The sequence below is a fragment of the Equus przewalskii genome, chromosome 19 (genome assembly GCF_037783145.1).
Source record: "Equus przewalskii isolate Varuska chromosome 19, EquPr2, whole genome shotgun sequence".
Classification (NCBI taxonomy): Eukaryota; Metazoa; Chordata; class Mammalia; order Perissodactyla; family Equidae; genus Equus; species Equus przewalskii.
The window spans coordinates 18,979,529-18,996,734 of NC_091849.1; the positions used below are offsets into that span (position 1 = coordinate 18,979,529).

Genomic DNA, 17,206 nt, shown 5'->3' on the forward strand with positions numbered 1-17,206 from the left:
TTCTTTTAGAGAAGAAAGGATGAAAAGTACTAAGTCCTGCTATGTCTTTCTCCCAAGCCGACTGGATAGAAACTTGGTGGAAAAGAAAAATAAGAACAAAGCGAGGGTGTGTCAGTTAAAAAACTAATAGTTTTAAATGTGTGGGAAGAAATTTGTGAATGACAGAAGAGAAACTAGACTGAGAGAAGAGGGGCCCTGATGTCTGTGTTGACAATTAAAAACCAGGTTGGGCTGCCCTTGCTGGGACCAGCATAGCAGTCCCTAAATTCCTACTTCCATCTCTAGCCTCTGATCTGGCACATCTGGGTCAGATCTAGAAAAACAGAATAATGATAACTATCTGTGTGTGTGCATGCATGCTTACTATCTTTCCAGGATTCTATAGAGCATTCTACAGACACTTCTCATTTAATGCTCACAACAGTATGAAGAGGGTAGTTAAGGGCGGGCTCTGGAGGCAGATCCCCTGGGTTCCTATCTCCACTCAGCAACAGAGCAAATTCATGGCCTTGGGAAAGTTATCTAACTTCTAGAAACCTATTCCCTTGAGTATAAAATGGATGTGACAATGGGACCTATTTTAAAGGGATGGTGAAAGGATTAAACGAAATTAAGTGTGTATAGAGTGCATAGCACAGTGCCTAGCCCAAGTTAGCACTCAAGAAATGGTAGCAGTTGCTATTATTAATTATTATTATTATTATTATTGCCCCCATCTTGCTGTTAAGGGGACTGAGGCTTAGTGATGTCAACATTAAGATCACTCAGGTGGTAAACAATGCCAGAATCTGAATAGTAGAACTCTGATTCCACAGTCCGAGCAGCTAGGAGCCACTCTGAAAGATAAATGATGCAGGACCAGAAGCGGTGACTCAGAACTGGTGCATTTAGACGATGTCAGAATTCCCTGCTCTCCTTTGTACATTCCACTACAGTTTATCCAAGACTTGCTTTTGTCTTAGAACAGTTAGAGGTTCTAAGTTCACCAGTCCAAAACTGGCTTTACTCGTATTGTACACCGTATTGTATTATTACGGATAAATTAATTTGGACACCCATATTTTGGAGTTTGTGATCCTTAGAACACAGCCTGGGCTAACATTGAGTCTCACTAATTAGTAGGGGAAAAACAACCAGAATTATACACTAAGTCCAAAGAAAATAGCTGTATTATTTCAATATAAACAGTAACTAGAACTAGGCTAACACAGTGCAGCTAAGCTGAGATTCATCAAGAGCCCGGCTTTAAGGATTAAATTTATAATCATGTATAATTAGTACATCAATTATATGTAAATGATGTTTTAAGGAGCTGGATAAAACAATTATTTGGTTAAGCAGTTTAAATGTTCCCTGTTATACTATTAACTGCTTCTTTATTCATAAATAATACAAAGGTTAATGTCACACCAGCCCATGAAATCTAAGCGGTAACAAATTTCAAATTGAGGCCATACAAATTAATGAAGTGTTTCTACTGGAGCTACCAAAAAAGATAAAGGGGGGAAAAAGAAAAGAAAAAGAGCTAAGTCCACAGAGAAAGCTATCCACAGAAAGGGTTCCTTCCATACTCCAGATTATCTGGGGTAAAAGGGCAGAACGATGCCAGACACCCCCTCTTCCCTGTCACCCCCTCCCCAGCCAGAGCCCCACCAGCACAACCCACCTCGTGTTAGACTTTCCCTATCAGGCCACGGAATGGCCATTCTTTCCTCCTTAAATCGGGAACTGATTTAGTCCAGGAGCCAGCCCACAAGCCCTGGGATACAGAATATGGGAGCAGGAAGGGTAGGGAGAGGGAAAGAGAAAAGGAGGATGAGTGAGCAAGTAGAAGGTAGTAAAGGGAGTGAGAGATTCTCTCTTAAAAACACATACACACACAGGTTAGAGCACAGTGAAAATACCATTTCACATAGAAAAATAAGCCTGGTGTTCCAAGTAGGTTCAAACCGTAGTTGGTATCAGACCTACCTACTAAAGAAATTATCATTTTCCAATAATAACACAACTGCAGAAAAAGGAATGAGAGAGACTTCTGAAGCCTCCCCCAATGACCAGTCCATATGCATCGAGATCTCCTCTGTCTTCCTACCTCTGGGACAGCTCTCAATGCATATTGCCTGGTGCGGGTGCACGTCTGTGTTCCCACAGAGTGTACCAATCTTGAGGGTAGAGAAGATATCTTACCTTTGAATTCCTCATAGCACAGAACCTGGTACTCAACGAAAACCCCTTGAATTAAACTACACAGAAACAAATTTCCCACACTGCCAATTTTAAAAAGCTCTAAGTCAGATCACTGGCCAAGTATTACATAAATGCTGCATTGGACTGAACTTATCCCTGAACATTTTGACCTTTAAAAATAACTGGACCAGGAGCTGAGGGGAGGGAGGAATGAGGACTTATTACTTTGTTTAATGAATAGGGTTTCTGTTTGGAGTGATGGATAAAGTTCTGGAGATAGATAGTAGTGATGGTTGCACAACAGTGTGAAAGAACTTAATGCCACTAAATTGTACACTAGAGATGGTTAAAACGGTAAATTTTATGTTACATATATTTTACCACAATAAAAAATGTAATAAATGAGAAAAATAATTTAATAGCTGTAAACTTCAATTTGAGGCTAAAAGCCTGAAGCATGAAATGAGAGAAGAGGAACTCAATTAAATGCTACAGCCTCACTCACAGAATATGGGCTAAGCACGAGGAACTGAGTTTCATCATCTATTTGACTCAATAAGCTGAGTCCCTGCTCGCTGACATCAAGCCCCACGTTCCTTCCAGCTGAGATGTTAAACTTCCGTTCTTGAAAGGGTTCCCAATGTGAAACGGTCCAAACCCTTTACCACTCCTGGGAAGTAAATAAAGGGTTTATTGCTCATTTTAGTAAAGCTTTAAACTTTTCCAGTCTAAAATTGTTTGAAAGGAAAGAGATAAAAGCTTAATATTGACTAAATTACCTCCCAGGAAAAAAAAAAAAGTGTGATAAAACCAAATGAAGTTGAACTTTCAACCCTAAAAAAGAAGGAAAATCACTTGAAGTCAGCTTCTTTCTAAGGCATAAAGCTTAACGAACAATTTCTTAACAAAAAAATGTAACCTACATTAGCATGTGTGTTGATAAAATTAATTCAGTCTGTATCCTCTATGATGTACAATCCAGAAAAATGACAAGAAAGCCAGATCATTCTGGAATTTTTCCCTAACTTACTTTTTTTCTTGTTTTTTTTTTTTGAGGAAGATTAGCCCTGAGCTAACATCTGCTGCCAATCCTCCTCTTTTTGCTGAGGAAGACTGGCCCTGAGCTAACATCCATGCCCATCTTCCTCTACTTTATATGTGGGACACCTGTCACAGCATGGCTTGCCAAGCGGTGCCATGTCTGCACCCGGGATCCGAACCGGTAAACCCCGGGCCGCCCGAAGTGGAACATGCAAACTTAACCACTGCGCCACTGGGCTGGCCTGGAATTTTTCCCTAACTTTCCACTGCACTAAATGGCCAAGTTTGAATGGTGGAAACAGAAGCTTCCAAGTTTTGACATCTGTTAATAACATTGGGTTTAAACAACAGCCAGGATTACTTTTCTCTTTATTACAGGTGACTGGGTTTATGGATGGCAGGAGAGAAGAATGCTATGCTGGGAAGGGAAAAAGGATACTGGCTCAACTGTCTTCCAGTATGTATTAGACTTTTTTAGATTAGGTGATCCAAAATGTTGTTCTGGGTAAGCCATCAAAGGGAGTACCATTTTTTTCCTCCTTCCTTTAGGGCCACTCCATCAAACTTACCTAATGTCCAGGCAAAGTAATACTTGGGCTTTGAGGCCTGCATGACAACATATAGATAGCAGAGTCGAGTCAGAAAGTTTGCTTTGTGAACAAACCAGTCGTCGACCAGGCAGGTGACAGGGAAGGTCGTCGTGAGTGTCAAAAACAAAAGGAGAGACACCAAGGTCATGCACAACTTGTGTATGACAGCTCCCTGAAAACGAGGAAAAGATCAGCGTAACCGTTCAGAAGATTCTGGGCTGAGGAAAACCATTTTGGCAGGGGCACATTGAGAACAAAGCTATTGCAATAGCTGTTTTGACAACATTCCCCAGAAGGAGGGGCAGCAGGCATAGTTCCTCGCGACACGAATTGGATGATCAGCAGATATACTATATTTAGATGCAGAATAGACCTCTGACACTTGAGGACTGAATGTATCTAAAATGGAAGAAAACTCGTACCAGGAAATTCTACCTACAAAGGGTAGGTGGTTTTATTATCCAAAACACAAGAGAAATAGATGACATTACAGAGCGGCAATCTTCCTTCGGAAAGAAAGAACCACTGCCTTCCACTTCTGTAGCCAGCAGAGCCAAGGAAATGGGTTTGAATCACCGGCGAGGACAGAGGCTTAGTTAGGAAGGATCAAAGTGATTAAATGCCTGAACCAGGATGCCGGTAGGTAATGGAAAGCTTTCGAACGCCTTCCAGAGTAACTTACACGTAGTCTGCTCTGACATTTTAAATACCTCTGGAAGGAGCAATCTTGCCCAGTTTCCCTGCCATTCTAGGGAATGTCACGTAACATCAACAGAATTACAGTCCCCAGCTTTATAAAAACAGGCTCCATTTATTTGTAATATGGGGATAACAACAGCACCTCCCTCACATAGTAGCTAGGGGTTTAAGTGAATGAATATTTACAAGGTACTGAGAACAGTGTCTCGCTCCCAGTTAAGTGCTCACCACTCTTGGCCACAATTATGACACCACCACTGGGGACACACCAGGTCGTGGCTGCCAGTCCCCTCCCATTAATGTGTCTTTAGCCAAAACGCGGCCTCACCACTTCATTTTCTCTGTGCACTAGAGTCTTCTTGGAGACTGAGGTTAAGACTCTGTGATAAAATTATTTTCTAAATAAAAGAACGTGAAACACAAAAGCACCACTGTGACACACACTGACTACAAACACCTGTGGTTACTTTGATGTCTCTAACCATGGCGACTTCACTCCCAGATCGTTTCAATAAAGCAGCTGGAGCTGAGACAGTTGACTAACCACAAAGTGTTGAGGACACGACTGTGTCAGAACTATCTGAAAATTCATGCTTAATTAACAAATCACTTAAATTTTCAAATAATTAATTTGGTCTGGACTTTAACCAGCATTTCTGAAATATTTAAATTATCCTCATTTTCTCCCTTTTCCAATTTTCCCCGTTCCTTCAATTAACTACAAATTTCCCTTAAATACAGGATATTTGATCTGAGTAAATTTAGCATATCTTTAAAGCTGAATAAATTATCCTAATTTTATCTAATTTGAGATTAATAAAATTCAGATTAAAATTAAAATATGATTTCAAAAAACCATCTTAAACTCTCTCAAAGTCAATAAAACCAAGCTTTGGGCATGCCAGCATAAAACTGTTTTCCCTTGCAATCAGCAGGCTCTACCATAAAAAGCTCATTGATTCTCGTCCACCTCTGATGACATACTATCCTTTGGCTGTATATTAATTTCTCTTCATAAAGACAAAACACTCATAAATTTGAATGTGTTAACTAGCACAGTGCTGAGTACATTGTAGGCACTGAAGATTGGCTGGCTGACTAAGGGATCAATTTCTGTAATATTCCCAGCCAATGAGCTCTGTGAAATAAACATCTCTTGCTCCAACACAGAGAGCTGCTGCAAATAAATACCAATACTGGTATTTTAAACAAATGGGGAAAAAAGCCATTGGCCAAGCTTTCTGGTAAACTGTTTGGCTTTTTAATTAGAACAATTATTAGTGAGAGTCAGCTCTGGCAGAAAAACTCGTTTTCTGGACCTCTGGGTAAATACTTGGCACTAGAAACTTACCATGGGAGAAGGCTCTGGCAGGCTGTGGAAACCTTTTTGCTTCCAGTTCACTTCCAGCAACTTCATGTGTATATGTCTCCCCTCAATGAAGTCTACATAGTCCTTGAAATTGTTACAAGGGCCAGCTATGACACTCATGAAGTTGAGAAGGTAGCTTAAGTATTCCAAAAAAGAGGGTTTTACTCTGTGAAAATAAAAAGTAAAAAATTGACAAGCCTTTGATTTTTCTTTCATATTTGCAAATAAGCAAATTGTAAACACAGGTGTTGTCTTTGTAGATTATTAAACGTGATGTGATCTTTCCTTGCCCTGTTTCTTTAAAAATACGCCTAAGAGAGAGATCTTCTGGGAAAGATAACAAGGTGGGCGAGTGGCTTTGAGAAGGCGCAGCACTCCGTGGCGCCCTCTGCTGGCCAATCACCGATACAAGCACCGAGAGCGGGGTGGAGGGCAAAGGCAACTCTGAAGCTGGCAAAAGCTCTTTCTCATAAACCTCATCTGTCTACAAGAGAAAACGAAGGTAATAAACATAAGGCAGGGTGGGAACCTGACCTCATGTTAGCTGATGCTTTGAAATAGGAAAACTCCCTTCCAACTGCCAAAATAAACACAAAACAAATGATGGGTGGAACCAGTTTCCACTTGAAGAGGCCACACAAAACTACCGCTCTAAGTCTAGTTGGCTTTGGCATCCAGGCACGAGGTCCTGAACAGACAAGAGAGGTAGCAGGAAAAAAATCCTGTAGAGACTAGTTCTGTGTAACGTTTTAATGGCATTTTAGGAGGCGTGCTCCTCTAGCAGGATAGCACTGTGGGGAACGGCTTCCTAAAATGCCGTTGTTAAGCAGTCACTGGAATTACGCCCTGTGGCCTTTACACCCCCATAATGCTTAGCAAAGAACTTGATTCATTAGACTCTTCCAATGCTTTTCCATTGCTTCCAAGTCCTAATTCCTTAATGAAGGAACGAAGCACTCAATCTCTTTACCACCCAACCCTCCTTACGCCATTTATCTCCTAAACCCCTCCAGTAGGAACCCTCCACCATGGCTGGCAAACCCTCCCCGATGTGCTACTCCACATGCCATTTCCAGTCCCATAGATCAATGTTATTCCCCTATTTTACATAGCCTCCCTTCCTCTCCATCACCCACCCGCCTTTCAGCTGCACACCAATACTGGTCGAAGTCCGCCTTCGGTCTTCCGTCTTCCTGCTATTCCCAGCCCATATTTATCTCTCCAGCCCTTCTTCTTATCTTTTTTCACGCCAGTGTTTAATCCCACTGATATGCATTGATAATTAACTGTTTCTTGAGGACCCCCAGATATATGCCCAATAAAAATAATTCTGGAATAGACACACCTCCAGAGAAGAATCATCCTGCAAAACTAACAAATTACAGATCCATTTACTCTTTGGCCTAGCAATCCCACTTCTAGGACTCTATCCTACAGCTATACCCAACCCCACTTAAAATGACCTATGGACAAGGTTATTCATCGCTTACCATTTCTAAAAGCCAAAGAGTGGTAGACAACCCAAGTGTCCAGCAATAGCAGATTCGTTAAATAAACAATATTACATCCATATAATGGAGTGAAGATGTAGATATAACAAAATCAGGAGGAGGTCTAGATACTGATACACAAAGGGCTCGAGAATGTATTGTTAACCTTCACTTACTTTACAGCAAGTCGATGTTGCTCCACAGAGAGGTCTTCAGCTCTTCGACCTAATCCTACGAAAAGGAGAAAATTTAGAAATAAGGCGTTTGAAGTGAAGGAGATAACTAATCCTAGAAGAGGCTTATAAAACTCATTTGAAAAAAGTGATTTATAAAAAGTCTCTATAGGTTCTTATGAAAAGGACAGAATTCAGGGGTTGCTCCTATTTAATTTGCACAGTATGACACGGATCCCAGAGAACCCTCCACGTCGCCTACACTCCTGACCACGCTGCATCTGTTTCTGTTGCTACATGAGAGAGAGAAGCCTGCCTTTGCAGCCTGCAGCACCTTAAATACCGGTCTGATTATGCTGGGTGCAGACACCTGGTACAAGCTGAAAACATGGGTGTGGAATGTAATGGGGAAAAGAATAGGAGACTTCCCTCTTCCAAAAAACAGGAAATGTAACCCTGAATGCAGCAAAAACACAAAAAAATTAATCAGGAGATTTTTCTTCTTTTAAAACGCATCTATGCCAGAAAAACTCCCAACCGAATCACATCTGTGCTTCCTACAAAATTTATATGTTAACTTATAGTCAAAGAAATTTAAGTGTCATCTTATAAGCAACAGAAGTCGACTTTAAAACGGTATATTCAGCTAAGACTTATTATTTTTGCCAATCACAAAGGCTACTCAAAAACATGCCTAAGAGAAGGCGGAGTGTTTCTCGAATTTACTTGTTCTTGCCACACACAAGAAAAAAGGGAAAAAGCAAATAAACATTTTGCCGCATAAGGGATGTTCCAGAAAACAGGGTAAACTGAGAATCCTTTAAAAAGTAAATTTAGGCAAAAAGCCTATGTATAAAAAAACAAAACAAAACCAAGAAGCTGTGTTAAAAATTACACTCACTTTTTTCTGAGATCAAATAGGACATCTCTGGCAATCCCAGAAATTACGCTGATTTTAGCTATTGGTTTAAAACCACTACCAAGAGGATTTTCAGGTACAAAGAGGGTGACCGACTCACCCTAGTTTGTCGGGGACTTTAGCAATTTGGGCACTGGAAGTCTCAGGTTTGGGGCAACCTCTCAGTTCTGGGCCAACCAGGATTCTTGGCCACCCCGGAAAGACTCCATCCTTGGTGTTACCCAGTTCTCTACAGAATGACCAAATCACCAAGTATGAACTAGGAATACACAGGGTCAAAATGAAATTCAAGCAGTTCTCAAGCTTTAGGGAAAAACAAGGTAGCTAGCCGAGATTATCAATCTGCTCAACCTGTCAACACCTAAAGAAGTTTCAACAGTCAGAAAGCGTTTGCCAGAACAGTAAAAATCTGCAGAAGATACTTTTACTAATGGCACCTGGCGCCTCTTAAACCCATATTGCCATCTTCCGCCTGGCTGAAAGTACCATCCTCCTTTCCTGGAACCCAGCTTTAACAGTGGAAATCACACGTTCTGGCCATTTTCAGGAAGGGCCTGAGAGAAGAAAACGTTCAGTTTTATACAAACAGAAGATTCTTCCTTCTCCCAGCTTTTTATAGTCAGGCTAATCTCCTTAGATGATTTTCCAAGCAAAAGAAAAAAACTAGCATTAAAAAACTGTTAACCAGCCAATGCTGTTTTTACTCTTTATATTACTTCGTGAGCTTCTCAGAGATTAAACCAAAGAAAAAGGATGCCATGTCTTCTTAACAGATTTGGAAACGAAGGGCAGAGAGTATCATAAATTAACTTAAATTTAAAACATTGTAAAGGTTAATAGAAAAACCCACTGTTCTCAAAGCAAATAATTCTGCAAATTTAGACGAGGGATTCAGCAAGGAAATGGTAAATAATAGCTGGGAGGGTAAAAGGTTGTGATTAAAGAGGCCGGAGATAGCAGGATCTGCCAGCACTTGTCTAAACTTTGGAGTGTGGATATAGGATAAAGGAAGACCTCTGAATGTCAGGGTCACTTTTAGAACTGAAAGGAGGGTGCTTTTTCTCACCATCGTGAACTTGGAATGCCAAGGCTATGATCTTCTGAGTGACAATCATCAGAGGCCTAAAAGGAAGATAGAAAATAGTCAAGATTAATGAAAGTGCCACTGAAAGAAAGTTTTACTCTATTTCTCTGCATGGTAGCTTTTCATCTTGAAGATTATTAAATAAAATACAAAAACAGTGAATTCAAAACAAGCAATTTTTATTTCCCTTTCAAATCACTTTAAATAAGTAAATATAACAACATTGCACAAGATCACACTAGAATGTCCCTCTTGCGCTGTTGCTCAAAGAGCAAGTTCCAGGACCAGCATCATCAGCATCGCCTGGAGCCTGTTGGAAATGCAGAATCTTACCCTCCATTCCAAACCCAGAAAATGAGAATCGGCATTTTAAAAAGATCTCTAGGGAATCTGAATGCATATCAAAGGGTAAGCAGCACGGGTTTTGGAGATACCTAATCCAGTGTCCGGGGTCCACCTGGATAGATGTATATACTTCTTCATCCTAAGATGCTCTAATAAGCTTTGTCCTATTAAAGGCAATTCTTCCATGCACACATAGTAAAAGTGTAAAAATCTGTAAAATGCAGCTGCCTGTAAATAAACCATTTAGTGACCAAAACATAACACCAATCTTAATTTGAAAAAAAAGCCATCAAATAAAAACTTGCCTAAGAAGTAGCACCCATGTACAACAAGGGTGCCAAGATAATTCAGTGGGGGCAAGAATAGTCTTTTTGACAAATGGTTATGGTACAACTAGATATCCACATGAAAAGAAACACAAAAAGTAATTCAAAATGGATCAAAGACCTAATATAAAAGCTAAAACTATAAAACTCTTAGAAGAAAACACAGGCATAAATCTTCATGACCTTAGACTTGGCAGTGGTTTCTTAGATGTAACACCAAAAGCACAAGTAACAGAAGGAAAAAATAGATTAAATGGTTATCATTAAAACTTAAAACTTTTGGGGCCGGCCCCGTGGCCAAGTGGTTAAGTTGGCGCGCTCCACTTTGGTGGCCCAGGGTTTTACCAGTTCGGATCCTGGGCATGGACACGGCACTGCTCATCAAGCCATGCTGAGGTGTCATCCCACATGCCACAACTAGAAGGACTCACAACTAAAAATACGCAACTTTGTACCAGGGGTCTTTGGGGAGAAAAAAGGAAAAATAAAATCTTTAAAAAAAAAAAACAAAACTTTTGTGCTTCAAAGGACACACATCATCAAGAAAGCGAAAAGATATTTCACAGAATGCGTGAAAATATATGCAAATCATATGTCTGATAAGGGACTTGTATTAGAATATATAAAGAACTCTTACAACTCAATAATAAAGACAACCCAATTTAAAAATGGGCAAAAGATCTGAATGGACATTTCTCTAAAAAAGATATACAAATGACAAATAAGCACATGAAAAGACGCTCAACAGTAATCAGCCATCAGAGAAATGCAAATCAAAACCACAATGAGATCCCACTTCACAAGAACTAAGATGGCTAGGATCAAAAAGACAAAGAATAGTAGGTGTTGGCCAGGAGGTGGACATACACACATTGCTGGTGGGAATATTAAGTGGTGAAGCCACTTTAGAAATAGTCTGCCGTTTCTCAAGAGTTTAAACACAGAGTTACCATATGACAAAGCAATTCCACTCCTAGGTATATACCCATGAGAAATAAAAATATGTCTACACAAAAACTGGTACATACATGTTCACTGCAACAGTATTCATAATAACCCATAAGAAAACAACCCAAACATCCATCAACTGATGAATGGATAAATAAAATGTAGTGTGTCCATACAAGAGAATACTATTCAGCAATAAAAAGAATGAAGTACAATACATGCTATAACACAGATGGACCTTTTAAAAACATTATGCTAAGAAGCAAGAGACAAAAGGCCACATATTGTATGATTCAATTTATATGAAATGTCTAAAATAAGCAAATCCATAGAGAAATGAAGTAGATTGCTGGCTGCCTAAGGCTTGGGGAATTGGGAGGAAATGAGAAGTGATGGCTAATGCACACTGGTTTCTTTTGGGGATGATGAAAATATCGTGAAATTAATTGTGGTGGTGGTTGTCCTCTGTAATTCCCCTCTGTGAATATGCTAAAAGCCAATGAATTGTATACTTTAAATGGATGACTTGTATGGCAAGTGAATTATATCTCAATAAAGCTGCAATAAAAAACATGGTACCTGTTTTCCAATCATCTACCCTAGTTTAGTACCTTTAATAGCCCTATTCCTGCCTAACAAGAAAATAAAATCCCATTGCTCTAACTACCATACTTTCTTTCAAACCTTCTTAGCCTAGACTGATCTCTGATTCTTGTGGCTTCTTACTGAATTTCCTGTCTCTGATCCCTATCGACTGATGGCTCATTTACACAGACAGCTAAGGTTTAGATCAGTGACCTTTGGCAGCATCCCTGGGATGACCATGGGATTCCATACAGTCTCTGTGCCCTGAGCTCAGGCCAGGCCCAGGTGTGTGGGAGGATGGGATCAGACACAAATCATCTTTAGGCCAAGTCTGATGTGTGTCAACTGCACTCAGCCACTTCTCTGAGTCCATTTTCCTCTTTAATTCCTCTCATTCTCATTCCTATTTTCCACCTCTTTAAAATAATAAGCATGTGGGGTCAGTGGTTAAGTTCTCACATTCCACCTCAGCCATCCGGGGTTCATGGGTTTGGACCCCGGGCATGGACGTACATACCACTCATCAAGCCATGCTGTGGCGGCGTCCTACATACAAAATAGAGGAAGACTGGCACAGATGTTAGCTCAGCAATAATCTTCCTCCAGCAAAAAGAGGAAGATTGGCAACAGATGTTAGCTCAGGGCCAATCTTCCTCACCAAAAAAAAAAAAAAAGCACATGTGATATTTTAAACTATCAATATCAACTAATAAGATCAGCCATCTTTTAAAAAGTACCAACAAATGCCCTTTGAAATCTTCACACCTGTGCCCAACTTTATATTTTACTTGCAAAAGCCCAATGGCTAATATTTGAAACAAGATTCCTAATACTGTGTGTGAGGCTAAGAGAAGGGGAAAGGAGTCTGACTGCAGAAGGGAAGGGCAACTATGCTCTGCCAGGACTGGTGAGAAGTGGGGATGACAAACAAGGGAACCACCTTGGCAGTCATTCTAGGGCAATAAGACATGCTCATAGCTAACAATGATTTTGACTATGCTCTTTTATAGTGAAAAAAGTAACTGCTCTTCCAGAACACGGAGGTTTGGATCTTAGTGATGAGGGCTACATCAAAGCCAAACTGGTCTTAGAGAATAACATAACTTTGCAGCTCCCCTTCTTGATATTCAATAAGACCTCTGACATAGAACGTATGACAGATGCTGAGGGCTGTTCTACTTGAAAGGACTCATTCTAATTGTCACGTTCAACGTAGTTTCCAAATAGGACTTTCAAAGCACAACCGTTATCTTTCCAAAGGCTTTTGTCTTTTTTTTTCCCTGCAAGATTGAAAGTCCTAGGAATAAGGAATAGGACCTAAACTTCCAGCCTTCCTTACACAAATCCCAGTAAAAAAATTTTTTAAATCTGAGGCATACTCTGGTGACTATGCAATTTGCAGCCCAAGTAAGTTCCTACATTCAATTTAATTCAGAACTTCATTTTTAAAGGGCCTAACAAATTGATATATATATCAGTAAAGAAAATGTGCCATGGAATTAGCCTACCTTTCTGTCTCTATAGAAATACAGCATTTGTCTTCCTTTATCGGGGTTAGATTTAATGTATTCCCTAATTAGGCACATGCTTTCAGCAAAGCATTTGGTAGTCAAATATTCACATATGCGGTGGCCATGAAAATGAGCCTTTCAGATCGGCTGCTGTGGAAGCAAAACTGACTGGCTCCAGCTGCACCCTCTGATTCCACTGCCACCTTGTTCATGCTGAGCCCACGTCCCCTTGAGGCTGCTCCTAGCCAATGATGAGCACAGCAGGGTGGGTACCCAGGCAGGCCCCTCCACTCAAGGCACAGTGCTCCTCTGGCCCAGGAATTTTAGCTCAAGGACTTCTCATTGAACCTGCCAAAACTTTCTTAGACTTGCACTGCAGTCCAAGACCTCTCTTCCTTCCTTCCCTCTCTCTTTGCTCAGGGATCAGATGTGCATTTCAATCCGATTGCCCTCCCAGCCTCATCCAGTTGCCTCCACGGTTTCCCTCACAGGCATTTCACCCAACAAATCTTTTACACTTCTGTTCCCATCTTGGTTTCTGCTCCTCAGAGAACCCAGACTAATGCAATACATAATATTAAATTTCTAGATCAATGTCAATAAATAATTATTCAATATGAAATCTGCACCATTGGGTCTATGTAAAAACCATATTGTTGTCACTCTTTAGAAAAAAAATGTTCCCTTTTCTTGGGAATAAAAATAAGAAGCTATGGATCAAATATTGTTATACATCATCCAGACTATACTTTCAACAATATATTGCTTCTGTTTTAAATATCCGAAGAAGCTTCTAGCAACTTAAATAAGAAACAACTCACACAACTGATCATGGGTTTATAAAACACAGTGTTCTGATAACTTGTGAAAAACTAGATCTAAAATCCACAAACTAGAACTAGAACCTGTTCACTAAAAGGAAACAGAGTTAGAAAACTTCTAACTTTTCTATGGGTGTAAGGAAGTGCACCGTATGTTCTTACTCAGAGGAATTCCTCTCTGAACACTTTTCCAGTTAAACTTATGGATAGATCAGATGCCAAGTTTAGACTGCACAAGTTCCTTAGATTTGAGAGTCAAATCCCTAGAGTTACTGCCTTAAGATAAAACTCAAAGACCATCCATGCTGCATTTCAATCAAAACATAACTTAATCTAAGACATGTTTGCTGTTTTGTGATTGGAACTCAAGCTTTCTTTTTGCAAAAATGCAAAACCCAGCGTACACAAGCACATACTCCAAGCACAGGAAGGACACAAAAAGGCTCCTTGGTGCAGCCAAAGAACATCCTCAAGACAATGAGGCCTTAGGACTTGAGCTGTACTCAGATTTTCCACCCCCTGAGAAGTGTGCCCTGTCCTTGGATTTGCACACACTCGTCAGTCATAGGCCCTGCCCTTGAATCCATGGGAACCTTCTGACCAATATGAAATCAAGGTGTGCATCCAGCCTGGTTGAGGCAGGGCCACTCCTCTATCATCCTATGAATTTTTTTCATGATTGGAAAAAAAAAAGCCAAAGAAAACCAATTTTTCCTCCCTGAATCTACGATTATTAATCTAATTGGGATAAAGAAATATAAGAAGAAACAAATACGGGAAAATAGGCAGATGGAGATGTATTTAGAGTAAAAAGAAAGAACAATGCCAGTCCCCACTCCCCTCTACACACACACACAGACACACACACAAACACACACACATATACACACACACACCCTCAATGCCTTCTGATACAGACTCTGGGCAATTTACCAGCAGTGGTGTCCATTCATCTATTTCCACTTCTCATATCAATTCCCAACAAAAAATAACCTATCTCTAAAACATTAAAAAGAAACTCAGTTTTGAGCAATATTCCAATAAAGCCTACCAATTTTACCTTAATCTTTGGACCTAAGGTGGTTAAGTTCTCTGTCCTGGTAAAGCTAGGATGGAAGAATGCGATGACGCAGTCATCAGTTAAAGGTGTCAAAAGAGCCAACCAATCACGCAGCTGGCTGGCCAGCATCAAGCCAGATCTGACATTCAAGGGTCTTACTCTCTTCAACAGGTAATTCTATATCCATAAAGTTCTACTTTAGATTTTTATTACTTCTTTGTTTATAATAAAAATCCACTTGTAATACTTACAGACTAGGAAAGCAATGAGACAGACAAGCAAGAAGTTTGGCAGGGTGGGAGAATACCATCATAACAGACTTCCAATCAGCTGCAACCTAGGCCGGGCCTGCCATGTCACACAACAACCAGGGGCACCAAGATAACAGTGCGAACTGTGCAACCCGTAGCCTGGACCCAGCAGCGGAGGGACAGAGAAGGCTCAGGCAGTACTTCCTCACCTCCCCGTTGCATCTGCCCCTCTGGGACCCCCTGCTCCCTGGATAACTGAAGAGCAGGATGATGATATTACAATGTTAGTGTCATGTTTCCAAACTCCTACCAACTATGCAAGCATGGGGGAAGAAAATAAGGGACTCCAGGAGTCATAGCAAAGAAAAAACACAGTTCCATCAGGCTTCAACTGAAAGCAGTGGGAACTCCTAGACATAATTTAGAGTTCACCAGTATCTTTTCAGAACCATCCAGAGGTCAGTCAGAGTAGAATGGGTTTTTACTCTTTCCATTAATCTTTTCAAAGATTTAATCTCTATAATTTGACACTCAACAACAATCAGTTCCCCATTTTAACAGGAGCCCACCAAATAGACCTGGTATAACTTATACTCATCTCCTCGCAATTAAATTCCAAGGGATTGTGCTAATTACTGAAAAGCTGGCAGCAGCCTGAAGGATAAATATGACATAAGCAATCTTGAAATCTTTTTGCAAATATCTCTTCTTTATTCCACATTATAGAACCCAATGATTTGAATACTGGGCTGGTCAGTGGAGTGAGCAGGATGTCATAAACCAACAGAAGGAAATGTTTCCTATGGTACAAAAGGACAAATGATCTCCACCACTCGCAAGGGCTGTGGGCACGTGATATTTCTATTATGCCCCAACAGAGTACCATGGAACACAAACGGCTACGGCTCTGCTTGCGTAGGCTGCAGTTCACCGTAATACGAATGCAAATATATTTAAATAACATTTAGAATTTCCCCTTATTATTATAATCATATGACAGAATAAAATAATTATTAAAATCACCAATAAAGACCCCCCCCAACAGAATCACTGTCTTAGCGTTTTGAGTATTTCCTTCCACTCTTTTTTCCTATGCATGCGCACATTCATAAAAATGGAATCTTAATACACATATTTGTTTTGTGGTTTTGATTTTCCATTACATTATAAGCATTTTCCAGTGTCATCAAACACTTCTTGAAGACATCATTTTCAATGGAAGCATATTTCATTTAATTTCATTTAATCATTCACCTCTTTGGGATCATTTAGGATGCTTCCAGTTTTTCACTATTATTGACAACAGTTGAACAAGCTTATGAACAAATCAGGTTTCCTCAAGGTAATTCAATTCCTAGGAATTTATCCTATTCTAGGGTAAGAAGTTTTAAAAAATTCTTGCTTGAAATTTATGGCTAAATTGCCTTCTAGAAGAGTTGTACCAATTTCTACTCCCACTAGCAGTGTATAAAAGTTCTCATTTCATAACGTTAAAAACACATGGGCACCTCAAACTGTCAACATAACAGGAGAGTAATTATCTGCCTGAATCTGGCCTGGCCTGCGAAAAGGAAATAAGGGTGCTTCTTGCTGTTTCTGTCAGAAGAAAACTCGATTTGCATTCTTCTGTGAGCAAAAGAGAATTAGTTCACTGCCACAAACCTAAAAGGAATCAAGTACCAGCTTTATTACAAGCCATTGTTGAGCCTCCCCTAGGGGAACAGTAAATGTTCCAGTATTTTTAATAGCCCACATTCACAGAGAAATCACAGAGGACATTCGCTACTACATGTATTGATATAAACTG

The 17,206-nt window shown here is 40.1% G+C and overlaps 1 protein-coding gene across 1 annotated transcript in view; it reads right to left on the reverse strand.

The window, feature by feature from the left end:
- The window catches only part of MBOAT1 (membrane bound O-acyltransferase domain containing 1), a 92,390-nt gene that overhangs the window by 15,529 nt on the left and 59,655 nt on the right, over nucleotides 1-17,206 (reverse strand). The window contains exons 5-8 of the mRNA XM_008528044.2: nucleotides 9,535-9,590; nucleotides 7,553-7,607; nucleotides 5,869-6,052; nucleotides 3,798-3,990 (exon numbers count right to left, since the gene is read on the reverse strand). Coding sequence (XP_008526266.2) covers nucleotides 3,798-3,990; nucleotides 5,869-6,052; nucleotides 7,553-7,607; nucleotides 9,535-9,590 — 488 coding nt within the window. The remainder of the gene's footprint in view (nucleotides 1-3,797; nucleotides 3,991-5,868; nucleotides 6,053-7,552; nucleotides 7,608-9,534; nucleotides 9,591-17,206) is intronic.